General features: G+C 44.9%; 1 protein-coding gene across 2 annotated transcripts in view; it reads left to right on the top strand.

The window, feature by feature from the left end:
* Positions 1–1,198: 1,198 nt before the first annotated feature.
* psd2 (pleckstrin and Sec7 domain containing 2) overlaps positions 1,199–19,446 on the top strand; it is a 37,973-nt gene continuing 19,725 nt past the window's right edge. The window contains exons 1-3 of one of the 2 annotated variants that reach the window (XM_071399374.1): positions 1,199–1,317; positions 10,043–10,712; positions 10,901–11,686. In XM_071399374.1, the coding sequence (XP_071255475.1) occupies positions 10,126–10,712; positions 10,901–11,686 (1,373 nt within the window). In that variant the 5' untranslated portion in view covers positions 1,199–1,317; positions 10,043–10,125. Of the gene's footprint in view, positions 1,318–1,422; positions 1,863–10,042; positions 10,713–10,900; positions 11,687–19,446 lie in introns of those variants that run through there. The other variant, XM_071399373.1, reaches the window with a different exon arrangement.

The raw sequence follows: 19,446 nt of genomic DNA, 5'->3' as shown, positions 1-19,446 counted from the left end.
TAGATTATGCTTTTCTCCCAAGTGATTTACAGTACAGTGAGTGCATAAATGTTACATATATAATCCATGCGGGAATTGACTCAACGACCTTGGTGTTGCTGGTGCCACAATCTTACTAACTGAACCACACATTACCTGTGCTTTTCTTCTCCTACAAGCTTATTCCCTTGCAGGAAAATGAAAACAACATCCTTTTTATGCAGACTTGTATCTTCCCACAACCTTAGCTAATTTGGTTCTGGGTGCCGAGATGATGTAAGTACCAGCTACCTAAAGCATAGATAAAAGCACCTAAACTTTCCTCAGTGAAACTGTGACCAAAGTGTTCCTTCCCATGAACTTTGAACCCTCCTGTCTGTCACAGATATTATGCAACACATCCATCTGAGAACAAACATTTAATGACATCCCATGACACCACAGGAGGGGTCAAAAGTTGTTTTAACTCAATTCTCCTCAGTCCTGTCAATTTATGCTGCAGGTAGGCCTCGGTCTGAGTCAATGGGAGATACCGGTAATGCTTTTGAGATAAAATATACTTCCTGTAACATGGTATTTGATAGTGAAATATCTTGTTGTTATACTAAAAGAGAAACCCTACCACTGATTTCTATAAGGGACATCTTTTTTTCCTTTGGTTACACAACAGCTGCCTGCAACAGATCTATTTTACAGAAACCATATAAAATATCCATGTAGCCTATACTGATTTACATAATCTGCCAGTGCATGTGTCATCTCTGTTGATATGCTGACACTGGGATAAAAGTATTTATTTTACCAGGTAAGTTGACTGTGAACACATTCTTTACAGCAACGACCTGGGGAATAGTTACAGGGGAGAGGAGGGGGGATGAATGAGCCAATTGGAAGCTGGGGATGATTAGGTGGCCATGATGGTATGAGGGCCAGATTGGGAATTTAGCCAGGACACCAGGGTTAACACCACTACTCTTACGATAAGTACCATGGGATCTTTAGTGACCACAGAGAGTCAGGACACTCGTTTCATGTCCCATCTGGAAAACAGCAACCTACACAGGGCAATGTCCCCAATCACTACCATGGGGCATTGAGATATTGTTTTGTAGACCAGAGGAAAGAGTGCCTCCTACTGGCCCTCCAACACCACTTCATGCAGCATCTGGTCTCCGATCCAGGGACCAGTCTTGCTAAACTTCAGAGGCAAGCCAGCAGTGTGATGCAGGGTGGTATGCTGCTGGCACTGGTATAACCACTGGAATAAAGGCACTGGGATAAAGACACTGACATAAAATACTGGAATAAGGGTATTGGGATAAAGGCCCTTTTCCTCGGGTAAGCTATAGCCAAATTACTGAAAAATAGTATTTGCATGTAAGCCAAACCTTCTCTTCATCCTGAGTTAGTGGTAAATCGAATCATTACGGATACCAACAGGACCGAGAGACAGACAGTCCCACTCTGCCCGCGCGCCTCAGAACACTTATTGGAGAGAGATGCTCCTCGCGTGCAGCAGTAGTGGAGGAGAGGGACGTGACAGCCCATCCGCTTAGATCGCTCACACACACACACACAGACGCCCCCATCCACGCGCAATCGGTCTACTCGTTTCCCGCCGGCTGGACCTCCCGCATGCCTGAGCCAGTGCGTGGAGGCGAGACTAGCCTACTGTACCGCCAGCACCCGTGCGGCGAGGAGTTGCTTGCAGCGCAGACTAGACAGCGTACCAGTCGGGAAGGACCCCGCACGTCGTGGACAAAATAGACCATAGGTCGATATATGTTCCCCCGCGTGGATGGATGGGCAGAGAGACCAAACAACCCGAACCTGTAGTGCAGAACTGGCTTTTCAGGCTACCTTTGATTCAACGCATTTTATTGGTGAGTGCAATATTGGATGACTGATATTGTTGTGGATTTAATATCATTATTGCTAGGCTATAGATAGATAGATTTTGCATGCACAAATAATTTAATTCAGTAAATAACCAAAGCCTATATAGCCTAGCTATCCGATTAATACATCTGGAATCCGATTGAATAGGATCGAAAGGCTTTCTCTTCAAAATCCCTGTCCTTGTACCAGGACACAAATGCATAAAGGAGAGTGGAACGGGGTATATGTTTCCTACTGCCCTTGTAACGGTGGGGGTCTCGGACGCTCTCTGTTTGTCCATAATATCCTATGCAGTGTGTGGGCCACGGGGTTTTGTGGTGGTGGGGGGGGGGGGGGGGGGTCTCCCCTTAAATGGGCAGGGGGAGAAATAACGCTTTTCCGCTTTTAGGAGGACAAGTGAGTTGATCATCAAAAGCGACCAAGGTCTATTTTGGAGAGGAAAAGAAAAGTACCGGCCTCATTTAACGCGAGCAGTCTCTCAACCATCCTGTTGTCATGGTTACTGCTGAAGGAGGTTGGGAGAATATCACTGCATCTAGGCTGTGCTCTTGCTCTGTGTGTGTGAATGAGATAGTGCGAGTATGTGTAGCCTATGTGAGTAGTCTGTGTTGTGTTTCTGTATTTTTATGCTTTTCGAGGGCACACATTTCGTGAGTGTGGCTTGGAGAAGGTTTGCCCTGTGCTTTCGGTCCCGCAAGAGATGGATGGTTTGGAACAGGTGCCTGATAACAGTCCTCTCACCCCTGAACCATGAGCCATTGTTATCTTAATTATAGTATTTACTCGTCTAGTCTAAATCCATTTAATAACGCTTATTGGGACGTCAAGTCTCCTGTCCTGAAAACGTGGGCTCATTTGAATAAACGTTTCTTTTAGAGACATATTGTTAACCGTCTCTCTCGAGGCAAGTGCTTCTCTTCTCGCAAATTAATTCAGCCTGAGAATCGAGGCGTCAGACATCCAGACACCCCTGCACCAGCCAGCCCACAGACATAAGACGCCGCCGAACATGCGTTCTTTCTTTCTTTCTCTCTCTCTCTCTCCCTCCCCCCACTCTCTCGCTCTCTCTCTCTCTCTCTCTCCCTCCCCCCACTCTCTCTCTCGTCTCATCCTCCTTTTTCCGTATATTTTCTAGGAAAAAAGTGAATAAACAGCAAATAAAAAAATAGCATTGGTGTTATAAATAAGATTGATGCCAGGGAATGAATTTGATGAAGTCATTGCAAAGCGCTATAATGACACAGTGCAACAAGACGTCTGACATTGATGCACTAGAAGTGACTTATCGGGGGTGATTTGTGAGATGCTGATTTGCACGGTTCACTGGGCTATAGTGCATAGTAGGGCGGTTAGTATTCGTCTGCGTTAAGAACCAGTGACATGTCGGTGCTGGGGAAAAACTGTCACCCAGCCAGCATAGCCAGTCTACTGCATTGTGTGTGTGTGTGTGTGTGTGTGTGTGTGTGTGTGTGTGTGTGTGTGTGTGTGTGTGTGTGTGTGTGTGTGTGTGTGTGTGTGTGTGTGTGTGTGTGTGTGTGTGTGTGTGTGTGTGTGTGTGTGTTGGCTGCAGTGCAGTGGTGTGCATATAAAGGGTTAGTAGGTCATTTGGTAGATCCAGAATGACTGCAGTATGTGATGTGGTTTTCTTGCTGTGAGAGGGGGGAGAAAGAGGGGGACAAGAAAGACAAACACACACTCATCTTAGTAGTATTTATGTCGAGGACAAAGATTAACGAAGGGGAAAAGAAAAGCAATAACAGACGATGAGACAGACTGACTGACATACAGACACACTGACAGTAGTAGATTTCAGTGGTAGTTCTCAGTAGTAGTTCTCAGTACAAGTTCTCAGTAGTAGTTCTCAGTAGTAGTTCTCAGTTGTAGATCTCAGTAGTAGTCCTCAGTAGTAGATTGCAGTAGCAGTTCTGAGTAGTACATTTCAGTAGTAGTTCAAATTGGTAGTTCTCATGAGCAGTTCTCAGTAGCAGTTCTCAGTAGCAGTTCTCAGTTGTAGTTCTCAGTAGCAGTTCTCAGTAGCAGATCTCAGTAGCAGTTCTCAGTAGTAGTTCTCAGTAGTAGTTCTCAGTAGTAGTTCTCAGTAGTAGTAGTAGTTCTCAGTAGTAGTTCTCAGTAGTAGTTCTCAGTAATAGTTCTCAGTAGCAGTTCTCAGTAGCAGTTCTCAGTAATAGTTCTCAGTAGCAGTTCTCAGTAGCAGTTCTCAGAAGTAGATTGCAGTAGTAGTTCTCAGTAATAATTCTCAGTAATAGTTCTCAGTAGCAGTTCTCAGTTGTAGATCTCAGTAGTAGTCCTCAGTAGTAGATTGCAGTAGTAGTTCTCAGTGGCAGATCTCAGTAGTAGTTCTCAGAAGCAGTTCTCAGATGTAGTTCTCAGTAGTAGATTTTAGTAGAAGGTCTCAATAGTAGTTCTCAGTATTAGTTCTCTGTAGCAGTTCTCAGTAGCAGTTCTCAGTAGCAGTTCTCAGTAGGAGTTCTCAGTAGTAGTTCTCAGTAGTAGTTTGCAGTAGTAGATCTCTGCAGTAGTTCTCAGCAACAGTTCTCAGTAGTAGTTCTCAGTAGTAGTTCTCAGTAGCAGTTCTCAGTAGCAGTTCTCAGTAATAGTTCTCAGTAGCAGTTCTCAGTTGTAGTTCTCAGTAGCAGTTCTCAGTAGCAGATTGCAGTAGTACTTCTCAGTAATAGTTCTCAGTAGCAGTTCTCAGTAGCAGTTATCAGTAGCAGTTCTCAGTAGTAGTCCTCAGTAGTAGATTGCAGTAGTAGTTCTCAGTGGCAGATCTCAGTAGTAGTTCTCAGAAGCAGTTCTCAGATGTAGTTCTCAGTAGTAGATATTAGTAGAAGGTCTCAATAGTAGTTCTCTGTAGCAGTTCTCAGTAGCAGTTCTCAGTAGCAGTTCTCAGTAGGAGTTCTCAGTAGTAGTTCTCAGTAGTAGTTCTCAGTAGTAGTTTGCAGTAGTAGATCTCTGCAGTAGTTCTCAGCAACAGTTCTCAGTAGTAGTTCTCAGTAGTAGTTCTCAGTAGTCGTTCTCAGTAGTATTTATCAGTAGTATATCTCAGTAATAGTTCTCAGTATCAGTTCTGAGTAGTAGATTTCAGTAGTAGTTCGCAGTGGCAGTTCTCAGTAGTAGCTCTCAGAAGCAGTTCTCAGTAGTAGATTTCAGTAGTAGTTCTCAGTAACAGTTCTCAGTAGTAGTTCTGAGTAGTACATTTCAGTAGTAGTTCAAATTGGCAGTTCTTAGTAGTAATTCTCAGTAGCAGTTCTCAGTAGCAGTTCTCAGTTGTAGATCTCAGTAGTAGTCCTCAGTTGTAGATCTCAGTAGTTGTTCTCAGTAGTAGATTGCAGTAGTAGTTCTCAGAAGCAGTTCTCAGTAGCAGTTCTCAGTAGTAGTTCTCAGTAGTAGATTGCAATAGTAGTTCTCAGAAGCAGTTCTCAGTAGCAGTTCTCAGTAGGAGTTCTCAGTAGTAGTTTGCAGTAGTAGTTCTCAGTATTAGTTCTCAGCAACAGTTCTCAGCAGTTGTTCTCAGTAGTCGTTCTCAGTAGTAGATTTCAGTAGTAGTTCTCTGTGGCGGTTCTCAGTGGTAGTTCTCAGTAGTAGTTCTCAGTAGTACATTTCAGTAGTTGTTCTCAGTAGTAGATTTCAGCAGTCGTTCTCAGTAGTAGATTTCAGTATTAGTTCTCCGTGGCGGTTCTCAGTGGTAGATCTCAATAGCACTTCTCAGTATCGGTTCTCAATAGTAAGTCTCAGTAGCAGTTCACAGTAGGGGTTCTCAGTAGAAAATTTCAGTAGTAGTTCTCAGTAGTATTTCTCAGTAGCAGTTCTTAGTAGTCGTTCTCAGTAGAGGAATTCAGTAGTACTTCTCAGGAGTATTTCTCAGTAGTAGTTCTCAGTTGTAGTTCTTAGTAGTATTTCTCAGTAGCAGTTCTCAGTAGGTGTTCTCAGTAGGGGTTCTCAGTAGCAGTTCTCAGTAGTAGTTCTCAATAGTAGTTCTCTGCAGCAGTTCTCAGCAGCAGTTCTCAGTAGTAGTTCTCAGTAGTAGATCTCAGTGGCAGTTCTCAGTGGTAGTTCTTAGTAGCAGATCTCTGTAGTATTTCTCAGTAGTAGTTCTCAGTAGTAGTTCTCAGTAGTAGTTCTCAGTAGCAGTTCAATAGCAAGGCTATGCTCACTGAGTCTGTACATAGTCAAAGATTTCCTTAATTTTGAGCCAGTCACAGTGGTCAGATATTCTGCCACTGTGTACTCTCTGTTTAGGGCCAAATAGCATTCGAGTTTGCTCTGTGTTTTTTGTAAATTCTTTCCAATGTGTCAAGTAATTATCATTTTTTTACCATGATTTGGTTGGGTCTAATTGTGTTTCTTTCCTGGGGCTCTGTGGGGTGTGTTTGTGTTTGTGAACAGAGCCCCAGGACCAGCTTGCCTAGGGGGCTCTTTTCCAGGTTCAGTTGTCTGTAGGTGATGGCTTTGTTGTGGAAGGTGTGAAAATCGCTTATTTTTAGGGGGTTGTAGAATTGAATGTCTCTTTTCTGGATTTTGATAATTAGCGGGTATCGGCCAATCAAGCTACAGCACGCACACGCACACAAACACACACACACAGTGCATAACAATGTGATGTGGGGTATGGGCATTGGGTACAGGTGCACATCTGCCAGCTCCTCAGCAGTGAGACTCTTAGTGCTGCTCTACATAGCTGTCTTCCTGTTTGGACTCTTAGTGCTGCTCTACATAGCTGTCTTCCTGTTTGGACTCTTAGTGCTGCTCTACATAGCTGTCTTCCTGTTTGGACTCTTAGTGCTGCTCTACATAGCTGTCTTCCTGTTTGGACTCTTAGTGCTGCTCTACATAGCTGTCTCCCTGTTTGGACTCTTAGTGCTGCTCTACATAGCTGTCTTCCTGTTTGGACTCTTAGTGCTGCTCTACATAGCTGTCTTCCTGTTTGGACTCTTAGTGCTGCTCTACATAGCTGTCTTCCTGTTTGGACTCTTAGTGCTGCTCTACATAGCTGTCTTCCTGTTTGGACTCTTAGTGCTGCTCTACATAGCTGTCTTCCTGTTTGGACTCTTAGTGCTGCTCTACATAGCTGTCTTCCTGTTTGGACTCTTAGTGCTGCTCTACATAGCTGTCTTCCTGTTTGGCGAGTCACACTCAACAACACTGTCAACAACATGACTGAGAGCGTGTGTGTGTGTGTGTGTGTGTGTGTGTGTGTGTGTGTGTGTGTGTGTGTGTGTGTGTGTGTGTGTGTGTGTGTGTGTGTGTGTGTGTGTGTGTGTGTGTGTGTGTGTGTGTGTGTGTGTGTGTGTGTGTGTGTGTGTGTGTGTGTGTGTGTGTGTGTGTGTGTGTGTGTGTGTGTGTGTGTGTGTGTGTGAGAGAAAGAGATTACATAAGTGTTTCATTGTATGTCTGCATTTGAGTTTGGTGATGTGTGTGGTCCATAGGGTTGGGGGGTTCAGCCTGGTCCGTAGGGTTGGGAGGTTCAGCCTGGTCCATAGGGTTGGGAGGTTCAGCCTGGTCTATAGGGTTGGAGACATAAATGTAAGAAAATCATCAAATCACAACCGGCTCCAACACGTACCTCAAATCTGCTTACACCTACTAATGTAAAGCCGTAGGTTATCCGCCGGTCTATTAATTAAGGCTAGGGGTCCCGCTAGCGGGACAACTTCCAGTGAAACTGGAGGGCGCCCAATTCAAATAAATAATCATAAAAATTATGGATATTAAACATTTAGGTACATACAAGTGTCTTATATCGGTTAAAATCTTGTTAATCTAACTGCACTGTCCGATTTACAGTAGGCTTTACAGCAAAAGCATGCCATGCGATTGTTTGAGGACGGCGCCCTACATATTTTTCCACTGGCACAGGTTTCATAAATTCACAAATAGCGATTAAATATTCACTTACTTTTTGAAAATCTTCCTCTGATTTGTCATCCAAAGGGTCCCAGCTACAACATGTAGTGTCGTTTTGTTAGATAAAATCCTTCTTTATATCCCAAAAAGTCAGTTTAGTCGGCACCATCGATTTGAGTAATCCACTCGTTCAACATGCAGAGAAAGGAATCCAAAAAGCTACCGCTAAACTTTGTTAAAACAAGTCAAAATACGTTTCTATTTAATCCTCAGATACCCTAAAATGTAATTGAACTATAATATTTCATACGGAAAGAAGTATGTTCAATAGGAAAGCGATATTAGCAGATGCGCGCATACACTGATTTCCAAGTCTGAGTTCCTGTACTAAAACTCATTATTCTTCCTTGTTTTGGAAGAAACAAGCCTGAAACCTTGAACAAAGACTACTGACACCCAGTGGAAGCCATCGGAATTGCATACTGGGAGCTATATTTATTTTTTTCCTATACATTCCATTGGAAGAGCATGGGCGCTCAAAAAATATTTTTAAAATCCAGTTGCTTTTTCTTTGGATTTTCTCCTACTGTGTTATAGTCTCCTACATTATTTTAACATTTCTACAAACTTCAGAGTGTTTCTTTCCAATGGTACCAATTATATGCATATCCTGGCTTCAGGACCTGAGCAACAGGCAGTTTACTTTGGGCACGTAGGTCAGGCGGAAATTGAGAAAAATAGACCCTAGCCTGAAGAAGTTTTAATGCTGATGAATCAGCAGACAATGTGACGTCTGCACACAGAGACTCCGTCTTTATTAAAAACAGTCCTTTGTTCCAAAAGCCTTGTTCTCTGTACAGTAACCAATTGTGTTACCACCAAACAATAACAGGTACACTGACTGCCAAAATAAAAGTCCAAAATCACATTATTTCAGTCCAATAATACATTTCCTACATTATCGTATGCTGGTGATACTACCAGCCCAATGAAACACAACCCAGACCAATGAAGAGTGAGACTCGCTGCCCAATCTCCAGCTGATATTCCAATAAGAACCAGTGCCTGATGTCCAGAAGGTTGCAGGTTTAAAGCCCCGGTGGACCTTCAGCATCTGGACCCCAGAGCAGGGCACTTAACCTGGGTGGTTTGTGAAAGCCATTCAGCTGTGAAAAGAGGAGAAATAAAGCAGTGAATGAGTGATGTGAGATGTGATGTGAGATGTGCTATGTGATGTGAGATGTGATGTGAGATGTGCTATGTGATGTGAGATGTGATGTGATATGTGAGATGTGATGTGATATGTGCTATGTGATGTGAGATGTGATATGTGATATGAGATGTGATGTGATACGTGATGTAATGTGATGTGAGATGTGCTATGTGATATGTGATGTGTGAGATTTGATGTGATATGAGATGTGAGATGTGATGTGTGATGTAATGTGATGTAATGTGTGATGTGAGATGTAATGTGATGTGAGATGTGAGATGTAATGTGATGTGAGCTGTGATGTGAGATGTAATGTGATGTAATGTGAGATGTGATGTGAGCTGTGATGTGAGATGTAATGTGATGTGAGATGTAATGTGATGTGAGATGTAATGTGATGTGAGATGTGATGTGTGATGTGAGATGTAATGTGATGTGAGCTCTGATGTGAGATGTAATGTGATGTAATGTGATGTGAGATGTAATGTGAGATGTAATGTGATGTGAGCTGTGATGTGAGATGTAATGTGATGTAATGTGATGTGAGATGTAATGTGAGATGTAATGTGATGTGAGATGTAATGTGATGTGAGATGTGAGATTTAATGTGATGTGATATGTGATGTGATGAGGGATAGAGGAGCAGCTGTGTGGATTAAAGGCCTGCTGCTCTGGAGAAAATATGACTCTGTAAGAGGGATCCTTTTGACATGGATCTGCAGGGGCTTTAAAATGATCTTCCTTCACTCTCTCTCTCTCTTTCGCGCTCCTTCTTCTGGCCTCTTTTTCTGCTTCTTCTGAACTCATCTGGTTTAGAGGACATAGTGTTCTAGACACACACATAGACCCTCGGGCAAGCATGTACACACCTACCCACCCACCCACCCACACAAGTACAGGGGGGATTCTGTCCAAGGTGACCTCCATATTACAATTAAGGCTAAGAATAATGAAATTAACTGTATCAGACAGCAACCCACCCCTCCCCCCTCTCCCACCCCCCTCCCTTCTGTCTCTCTTTTTCTTCTATTCTCTTCTCTTTTTCACCTGTACTTCCTTTCAACCCCCTCTGTCTCTCTCTCCAAGACGGTCTGTCCTCCCTGGTTCTGGATCCAGAGCTCACTGCCTCCCCCCTGGCCCCAGACGACTCCCCCCCACAACCAGGCACCATGACCCAGGAGGGGCAGGGACAACGCCAGACTGAACCCCCTACACCCCCAGACATCCAGGGGGTGACCCCAGCCCACCCTTCAGAGGAGTCAGCCACAGACCAAGGGCTGGAGGTGCTAGGTGTGGAGGTGAAGGTGGAGGGGATAGAGGGGACCAATGAGGAGGAAGGGGAGGGAAGTGTTACGGTAGCAGGGGAAGTACACAGAGAAAGAAAAGGTGAGGAAAGTGGAAAGGGAGAGGGTGATGAGGTAGTTGAGGGAGTGGAACAAGTGATGCAGGGAGAAGGAGAGGTGCATGAAGAGCGAGAGAGTATGGCAGAGACAAGTGATGAAGAAGATGGGCTGGGGGATGAGAGGATAGATTCAGAGGATGGTCAGACAGATGGAGAACTAGAGAGAGTGGAGGAGGTGGAGAAGGAGGGGGATAACATGAACACAGAGGCCACAGAGGAGGCAGAACCAGCCTGCGAGCCCAGCTGTGAGGAGGAGGAGGAAGGAGAGGAGGAGGAGGAGTTAACACCACCACCTGAGAACCAGGAAGAAGACCAGGACTTACCAGACCCACCGCAGTCTCTGGACATAGTCAGGTCAGTACAACAGACATGAGCAGACCTTGACTAGTGTGGTCATGAGTGAATGTATAGGTCAGATCATTTATAGAACATTCGTCAACAGACTGAGATGAGTATGTTAATGTGGAGGACGAGTGTGTAGTTTAATATGTAACTGTTTTATAAAAGTTGTATTCTGATGATACTCCATGTTCTCCATACAGGCTGGAGAACGGGATAGAACCTGAGAACAGAATCGAAGGGCATGAAGAGGAGGATGATGAAGAGGATGAAGATGAGGGAGAAGGATGCGGCTTAGTAGAGGTCATCCAGGAACACCTGGACACGTTCAGCTCCACCTTCGAGTGTTCCGTAGAGCTGGCGGACACAGAGGTGGAGGAAGAGGAGGAGGAGGAGGAGGAAGGGGATGGGAGGGGTAACCAGGACAGTTTCAGCTCTGTGTTTGAACGCATCGTGGAGAACGTTGTGGCCATAGAGAGGGAGGAAGAGGAAGATGAGGAAGAGGGGGAGGGCGAGAGGGAGAAGAACACGGTGGACAACAAGGACGGCTTCAGCTCGACGTTTGAGCGTATCGTTGAGTCTGCGCTTCTCCGCGGGGGTACGTGCTACAGTAGTCTGGACTCTCTGGATGTCCTGTCACTCACAGATGAGACAGACAGCTGCGTCAGCTTCGAGGCTCCGCTCACCCCCCTTATTCAGCAGAGGTCCTTCCTTCAGAGTCCTGAGCCTCTGGAGCTAGAACTAGCCACCGTCATGGAGCAGGAGGGGAGTGAGGCTGGAACCGAGGCCCAGCAAGGAGAGCCTGAGGCTGGGGAGAGTGCTGCAGGGCCTGGGCCTGGACCTGGAGGAAGCCCACTAAGGACCACCATCACCGGGACGAGGTCAGAGTTTGTACTGAGCCAGCCTGGCCGGTGGGACATCCCTAATGGGTTTCATACAGACACCCAGGGGGGAGTGGAGGGCTCTGGAGCCATACCCAACTCAATGAGGTAAGAGAGCAAGGTAGGGGCAAAGCGGTGGGAAAACATGGTGGGTTGAGTGAGTTAAGGTAAGGGTAATGGTAAGGGTAATGGCTACGGTTTGGGTTGAGCCGGGATGTGAACTTGAAGCTAGAGTTAGGGTTGAGCCGGGATGTGAACTTGAAGCTAGGGTTAGAGTTGTGGTTGAGGGTTAGCGTTGTGGTTGTGGCTGGGGTTAGGGTAATTGCTTGGGTTAGGGTTGAGCCAGGGTGTGGACTTGAAGCTAGGGTTAGGGCTAGGGTTAAAGTTAGGGTTATGACTAGGGTTAGGGTTAGGTTGAGTGGGTTAGTGGTTGGTTGTCACAGGTTGTGTCTGGTTGTCTACCATGAAAGCAGGCTTGATTTAGGTGTATCAAAGTGCAGTACTCAGACATCATTCTAGAAGAGTCTCTGGCCTATCCACTACTAAAGCATGTCTAGTGAAGCTACAGTGTAATGTCCTGTAATTAAGCCTCTACTGGTCCCAGTCTCATCCAGCAGGGGGCATGAGTGAGATGACCAGGCAGGCTGAGGTTCATTAGCAGAGGGGTCTGGCTGGGTGTCTCAGGGGATAGTTCTGTTCATACCGTCCTCCTCCCACTGGTTGTGTCTGGCTGGGGTTACAGGTCCAATGCTGCAGGATATGGAGGTCTATTTAGACATTAGAGTTGAGATTATGCACAGCACACTCAACTTACACAAAATACTTACACAAAATACTATATGTAACCAACTCCCAGAGAAAGCATGCTAGATCTAGTTCATATACAATGCAATACTTGAGTCTGAGTTCATGTCAAAAACCTTTCAATTTGTCAACTAGGTCCATTATCACATAGCTATGTTCTCTAATGTCCTCTAGCTCCTCTCAGCCACTAGTGTAGCGTGGTAATGTGAAACACATGGGAACATGAGACCTGGACATAGGTCAGGAGCCATTCTACTATCCCCACAGGACCACAGGCTCTGGGTCTAATGTTTCAAATAGTGTCAGATTGTCAGAGATCACTGCAGTCTGCTGGGATACTGTCTAACTGTTCTGCTGATCACTTGGTGTTCCACTTCTGAATCAGTGCAGGATATCATGGAGCTAAGTGCCTCTTTCTAGAAAGTCTGACAGACAGAATTCTAAAGGCTGCTGTTGTGGTGAATTCTAGAACTGATTGCATTAGAGAACATTCTGAATTCCAGGATGGATTCCAGAATGGTGGGAGAGAAGAAATCATACATGCTCAGTGTATTTATGAGCCATAGTTCTCATAGAGAGCATCTCTCTGTCTCTCTCTCTCTTTCTCTCTCTATCTTTCTGTCTCTCTCTCTCTCCCTCCCTCCCTCTCTATCTTTCTGTCTCTCTCTCTCTCTCTCTCTGTCTCGCACTCTCTCTCTGTTTCTGCAGATGTTGTCGTTTAAGCGAGAGCCTGCTTCCTGCCCGCCCGCCCCTAGCTGAATGAGGCATTGTTTTGGCGGTGACATCATCGTCTTTGGCCTTCCTCTGCCCAGTGGGTGCAGAGCAAGCCCCAGTATGTGTGTTAGAGGGAGGGATTCCCAGACTGTGTGTTAGAGGAAGAGATTCCCAGTCTGTGTGTTAGAGGAAGAGATTCCCAGTCTGTGTGTTAGAGGGAGGGATTCCCAGTCTGTGTGTTAGAGGGGGGGATTCCAGTCTGTGTGTTAGAGGGAGAGATTCCCAGTCTGTGTGTTAGAGGGAGAGATTCCCAGTCTGTGAGTTAGAGGAAGAGATTCACAGTCTGTGTGTTAGAAGGAGAGATTCCCAGTCTGTGTGTTAGAGGGAGAGATTCCCAGTCTGTGTGTTAGAGGGAGGGATTCCCAGTCTGTGTGTTAGAGGGAGAGATTCCCAGTCTGTGTGTTAGAGGGAGAGATTCCCAGTCTGTGTGTTAGAGGGAGAGATTCCCAGTCTGTGTGTTAGAGGGAGAGATTCACAGTCTGTGTGTTAGAGGGAGAGATTCCCAGTCTGTGTGTTAGAAGGAGAGATTCCCAGTCTGTGTGTTAGAGGGGGGGATTCCCAGTCTGTGTGTTAGAGGGAGGGATTCCCAGTCTGTGTGTTAGAGGGAGAGATTCCCAGTCTGTGTGTTAGAGGGAGAGATTCCCAGTCTGTGTGTTAGAGGGGGGGATTCCCAGTCTGTGTGTTAGAGGGAGGGATTCCCAGTCTGTGTGTTAGAGGGAAAGATTCCCAGTCTGTGTGTTAGAGGGAGAGATTCCCAGTCTGTGTGTTAGAGGGAGAGATTCCCAGTCTGTGTGTTAGAGGGAGAGATTCCCAGTCTGTGTGTTAGAGGGAGAGATTCCCAGTCTGTGTGTTAGAGGGAGAGATTCACAGTCTGTGTGTTAGAGGGAGAGATTCCCAGTCTGTGTGTTAGAAGGAGAGATTCCCAGTCTGTGTGTTAGAGGGGGGGATTCGCAGTCTGTGTGTTAGAGGGAGGGATTCCCAGTCTGTGTGTTAGAGGGGGGGATTCCCAGTCTGTGAGTTTGAGGGAGAGATTCCCAGTCTGTGTGTTAGAGGGAGAGATTCCCAGTCTGTGTGTTAGAGGGAGAAATTCCCAGTCTGTGTGTTAGAGGGAGAGATTCCCAGTCTGTGTGTTAGAGGGGGGGATTCCCAGTCTGTGTGTTAGAGGGAGAGATTCCCAGTCTGTGTGTTAGAAGGAGAGATTCCCAGTCTGTGTGTTAGAAGGAGAGATTCCCAGTCTGTGTGTTAGAGGGAGGGATTCCCAGTCTGTGTGTTAGAGGGAGAGATTCCCAGTCTGTGTGTTAGAGGGAGGGATTCCCAGTCTGTGTGTTAGAGGGAGAGATTCCCAGTCTGTGTGTTAGAAGGAGAGATTCCCAGTCTGTGTGTTAGAGGGAGGGATTCCCAGTCTGTGTGTTAGAGGGAGGGATTCCCAGTCTGTGTGTTAGAAGGAGAGATTCCCAGTCTGTGTGTTAGAGGGAGAGATTCCCAGTCTGTGTGTTAGAAGGAGAGATTCCCAGTCTGTGTGTTAGAGGGAGGGATTCCCAGTCTGTGTGTTAGAGGGAGAGATTCCCAGTCTGTGTGTTAGAAGGAGAGATTCCCAGTCTGTGTGTTAGAGGGAGAGAGGGGGGAGAACACTTTGACTTCTACAGTTTACCAATCTGGAGTGGATATTTGTGTAGGGGAGTTAAATTTGAGTGTAATGTATGAAAACGTGATCATATTTGGAGTCTCTTTCTGTTTTCGTGCAGCTCTCACTGAGGATGTGTCGAGTAGCAGGAATTAGCTTTTTGTTTACATCATTCTGTGAAACAGAGTATTATGCACAATGTCTGTTCTCTTTTACAGTCAGACCTTTAGTCTGCAGTGCTACCAATCCCCCCCCCCCTCTCTCTTTTTCCTTCCCATGTTCCTTCCCTCTCCTGTCTCCTCCTTCTCTCCATCTCACTTCTCCCCTCCCTTTCCCTCTCTCCCTAATTTTCTCTACTCCTCATTTTATCCTTAACTTCTGCCCTTCCTTCCCCCCTATCTGTTCCACAACTCTCCCAAAACCAGCTGGTAGCCCCAATGCTAACATCATTACTGAGTATATTGTGGGTAACTAGTCTTTATCTCAGCAGCAAACAGCAACTGCAGAAAAGAAGAGGAGAAAAGCACTCAACCAACCAGTCAGTCAGTTAGGAAGCCAGTCAGTTAGTCAGTCAGTCAGTTAGTTAGTAAGCCAGTCAGTCTGTCCGTCAGTTAGTTAGCCACTCAGTCAGTCAGTCAGTAAGCCACTCAGTCAGTCAGTCAGTAAGCCACTCAGTCAGTCAGTCAGTCAGTCAGTCAGTCAGTCAGTCAGTAAGCCACTCAGTCAGTTCACTGTATCAGTCGCTCTCTATGAGAGCATCAAACTGGTTCTTTCTCTACAGCAGTGGGCCAGTACAGTTGGAATTTAGCTATAATCCATATAGCTCTATGGCTGAAATCCCCAACCACTCTCAATCTGAACAGGAGGACACACATGTAGTTCTAGTATTACAGCTTAGAAAGCCAGCTGGTGCTACGTACACTGAACAAAAATATAAGCCCAAAATGTAAAGTGTTGGTCCCATGTTTCATGAGCTGAAATAAAAGACCGCAGAAATTTTCCATATGGACAAAAATCTTTTTTCTCTCAAATTTTGTGAACAAATTTGTTTACATCCCTGTTAGTGAGCATTTCTCCTTTGCCAAGATAATCCATCCACCTGACAGGTGTGGCATATCAAGAAGCTGATTAAACAGCATGATCATTACACAGGAGCACTTTGTGCTGGGGACAATAAAAGGACACTCTAAAATGTGCAGTTTTGTCACACAACACAATGCCACAGATATCTTAAGTTTTGAGGGAGCATGCAATTTGCATGCTGAATGCAGGAATGTCCACCAGAGCTGTTGCCAGATAATTGACTGTTCATTTCTCTACCATAAGGTGCCTCCAAAGTCGTTTTAAAGAATTTGGCAGCACATCCAACCGGCCTCACAACCGCAGACCCATTTTAATCACACCAGCCCAGGACCTCAACATCCGGCTTCTTCACCTGCGGGATGGTCTGAGACCAGCCACCCAGACAGCTGATGAAACTAAGGGTTTGCACAACCATTATTCTGCACAAACTGTCAGAAACGGTCTCAGGGAAGATCATCTGCGTGCTCCTCGTCCTCACCGGGGTCGTATGCTCACCTTCCATGGCCACTGGCACACTGGAGAAGTGTGCTCCTCACGGATGAATCCCGGTTTCAACTGTACCAGGCATTATGTGGGTGAGTGGTTTGCTGATGTCCACGTAGTGAACAGGGTGCCCCATTGTGGCGGTGGAGTAATATTATGGGCAGGCATAAGCTATGGACAACATACACAATTGAATTTTATCGATGGCAATTTGAAAGCACAGAGATACCATGACGGTATCCTGAGGCCCATTGTCGTGCCATTCATCAGCCACCATCACCTCATGTTTCAGCATGATAATGCATGACCCCATGTCGCAAGGATCTGTACACAATTCCTGGAAGCTGAAAATGTCCCAGTTCTTCCATGGACTGCATACTCACCAGACATGTCACCCATTGAGCATGTTTGGGATGCTCTGGATTTATGTGTACAACAGCGTGTTCCAGTTCCCGCCAATATCCAGCAACTTCGCACAGCCATTGAAGAGGAGTGGGACAACATTCCACAGGCCACAATGAACAGCCTGATCAACTCTATGAGAAGGAGATGTATAACGCTGCATGAGACAAATGGTGGTCACACCAGATACTGACTAGATTTCTGATCCACACCCCTACTGTTTTTAAGGTAACTTTGACCAACAGATGCATATCTGTATTACCAGTCATGTGAAATCCATAGACTAGGGCCTAATGAATTATATTTCAATTGACTGATTTCCTTATATGAACTCAGTAAAATCTTAGAAATTGTTGCATGTTGCATTTATATTTTTGTTCAGTGTAGATAGATCTGTTTATGAGTAGCTTTACAGTAGGTATCCAGATCATTGCTGGCTGGATGATGTTTCTGTCAGACAGAGATGCTAGGCTGGTGATGGAGATGGTATGGTACCCAGTGATCATGCTGCGAGACTGGGGTTACGTCCCAAATGGTACCCTATTCCTTTCATAGTGCACTACTTTTGACCAGAGCCTATTCAAAAGTAGTGCACTATAAAGGGAATAGGGTACCATTTGGGACAGCCTGGGACCCTCTCCCCTGTGAGCAGGATAAGGAGGATACAGAGATCTGAGGCTGTAACCAGACAAGATAAAATAACCAGCATCAGTCTCTATATCAGAGGAACTGATTGTTCTGCTTCGTGTTATATGTGCTGACCATGTTATGTGTGCTGGTCATGTTATATGTGCTGACCATGTTATGTGTGCTGGTCATGTTATATGTGCTGGCCATATTATATGTGCTGGCCATGTTATATGTGCTGGCCATGTTATATGTGCTGACCATGTTATATGTGCTGGCCATGTTATATGTGCTGGCCATGTTATATGTGCTGACCATGTTATATGTGCTGACCATGTTATATGTGCTGGCCATGTTATATGTGCTGGCCATGTTATATGTGCTGACCATGTTATATGTGCTGGCCATGTTATATGTGCTGGCCATGTTATATGTGCTGACCATGTTATATGTGCTGACCATGTTATGTGTGCTGGTCATGTTATATGTGCTGACCATGTTATGTGTGCTGGTCATGTTATATGTGCTGGCCATGTTATATGTGCTGGCCATGTTATATGTGCTGGCCATGTTATATGTGCTGACCATGTTATGTGTGCTGACCATGTTATATGTGCTGACCATGTTATATGTGCTGACCATGTTGTATGTGCTGGCCATGTTATATGTGCTGACCATGTTATATGTGCTGACCATGTTATATGTGCTGACCATGTTATATGTGCTGGCCATGTTATATGTGCTGACCATGTTATATGTGCTGACCATGTTTTATGTGCTGCACAGACACAGAGACTGATGCAAGGAAGCAAACACACACAAACACTGACCTACACACAATAACTCGTACATACACACACACACACACATACACACATACATACATACATAGATACATACATACATACATACATACATACATACATACATACATACATACATACATACATACATACATACATACATACATACATACATACATACATACATACATACATACATGCTAGACAGACAGGCCCTGTCGTTGTGGGTGTCACTCTGAAGTAATAAATCCCTTGGGAGAGTTCTTCTCTCTGCTGCTGAAATTCCCTGCAGATAATCCACTCATGTTCCAGCAGCGATATGTCACAGACACACACACACACACAAAAAGACACACACTCACACAGACACACACACACACACACAGTTACAAACACACACACACACTGCTGTGATTCGCCAGATTTATTTCCATCACCGTCTATTTTTAGCTGCCTTTGTATTTTTTGACATATCATACGTACTTTGTATTTTTGACATATCATACATACTTTGTATTTTTTGACATATCATACGTACTTTGTATTTTTTGACATATCATACGTACTTTGTATTTTTTGACATATCATACGTACTTTGTATTTTTTGACATATCATACGTACTTTGTATTTTTTGACATATCATACGTACTTTGTATTTTTTGACATATCATACGTACTTTGTATTTTTGACATATCATACGTACTTTGTATTTTTTGACATATCATACGTACTTTGTATTTTTTGACATATCATACGTACTTTGTATTTTTTGACATATCATATGTACTTTGACTGCAATTGACTGAGAGGACATTTAGAATGTATCTCTTTCTCCAGACCTACGTCATTGGTCCTCAAGTAGGAGAGAACGGATGTAGGCTCCCATGGAAGACTATTGTATCCAATTGTTACTGTTCCTACGGTGTTCTTCTGAAGACGTTGCAGGAGCATATTTTACATTTGGAGTGAGAGCGCATAAATATGTCATAAATGTTCAACCCAGACTTGTTTGGGTTCACGGGTGTATGATGCCTGCTAGAAAGGGGATGCTGATGTCAGTTGATGTTAGAATGTGGTGGCCATTTGAGAGGTCAGATGGCGCTGGGGGATTGAATCTCTGTGTGACCCGTTTGCCTTATATAAACAATTTCTTCACTAGAATCCTTGTCAGTAAATTGCATCACAATGGTGATGACAACATCCTATTTCCATCTAGCTTAGTGATCAGGGCCTATAGTGGTCCCGTCACACCATGTATGTCGGAGA

Source organism: Salvelinus alpinus, chromosome 4 (genome assembly GCF_045679555.1).
Source record: "Salvelinus alpinus chromosome 4, SLU_Salpinus.1, whole genome shotgun sequence".
NCBI classification, from domain to species: Eukaryota; Metazoa; Chordata; class Actinopteri; order Salmoniformes; family Salmonidae; genus Salvelinus; species Salvelinus alpinus.
This window is presented reverse-complemented; position numbering and strand designations above follow the sequence as displayed.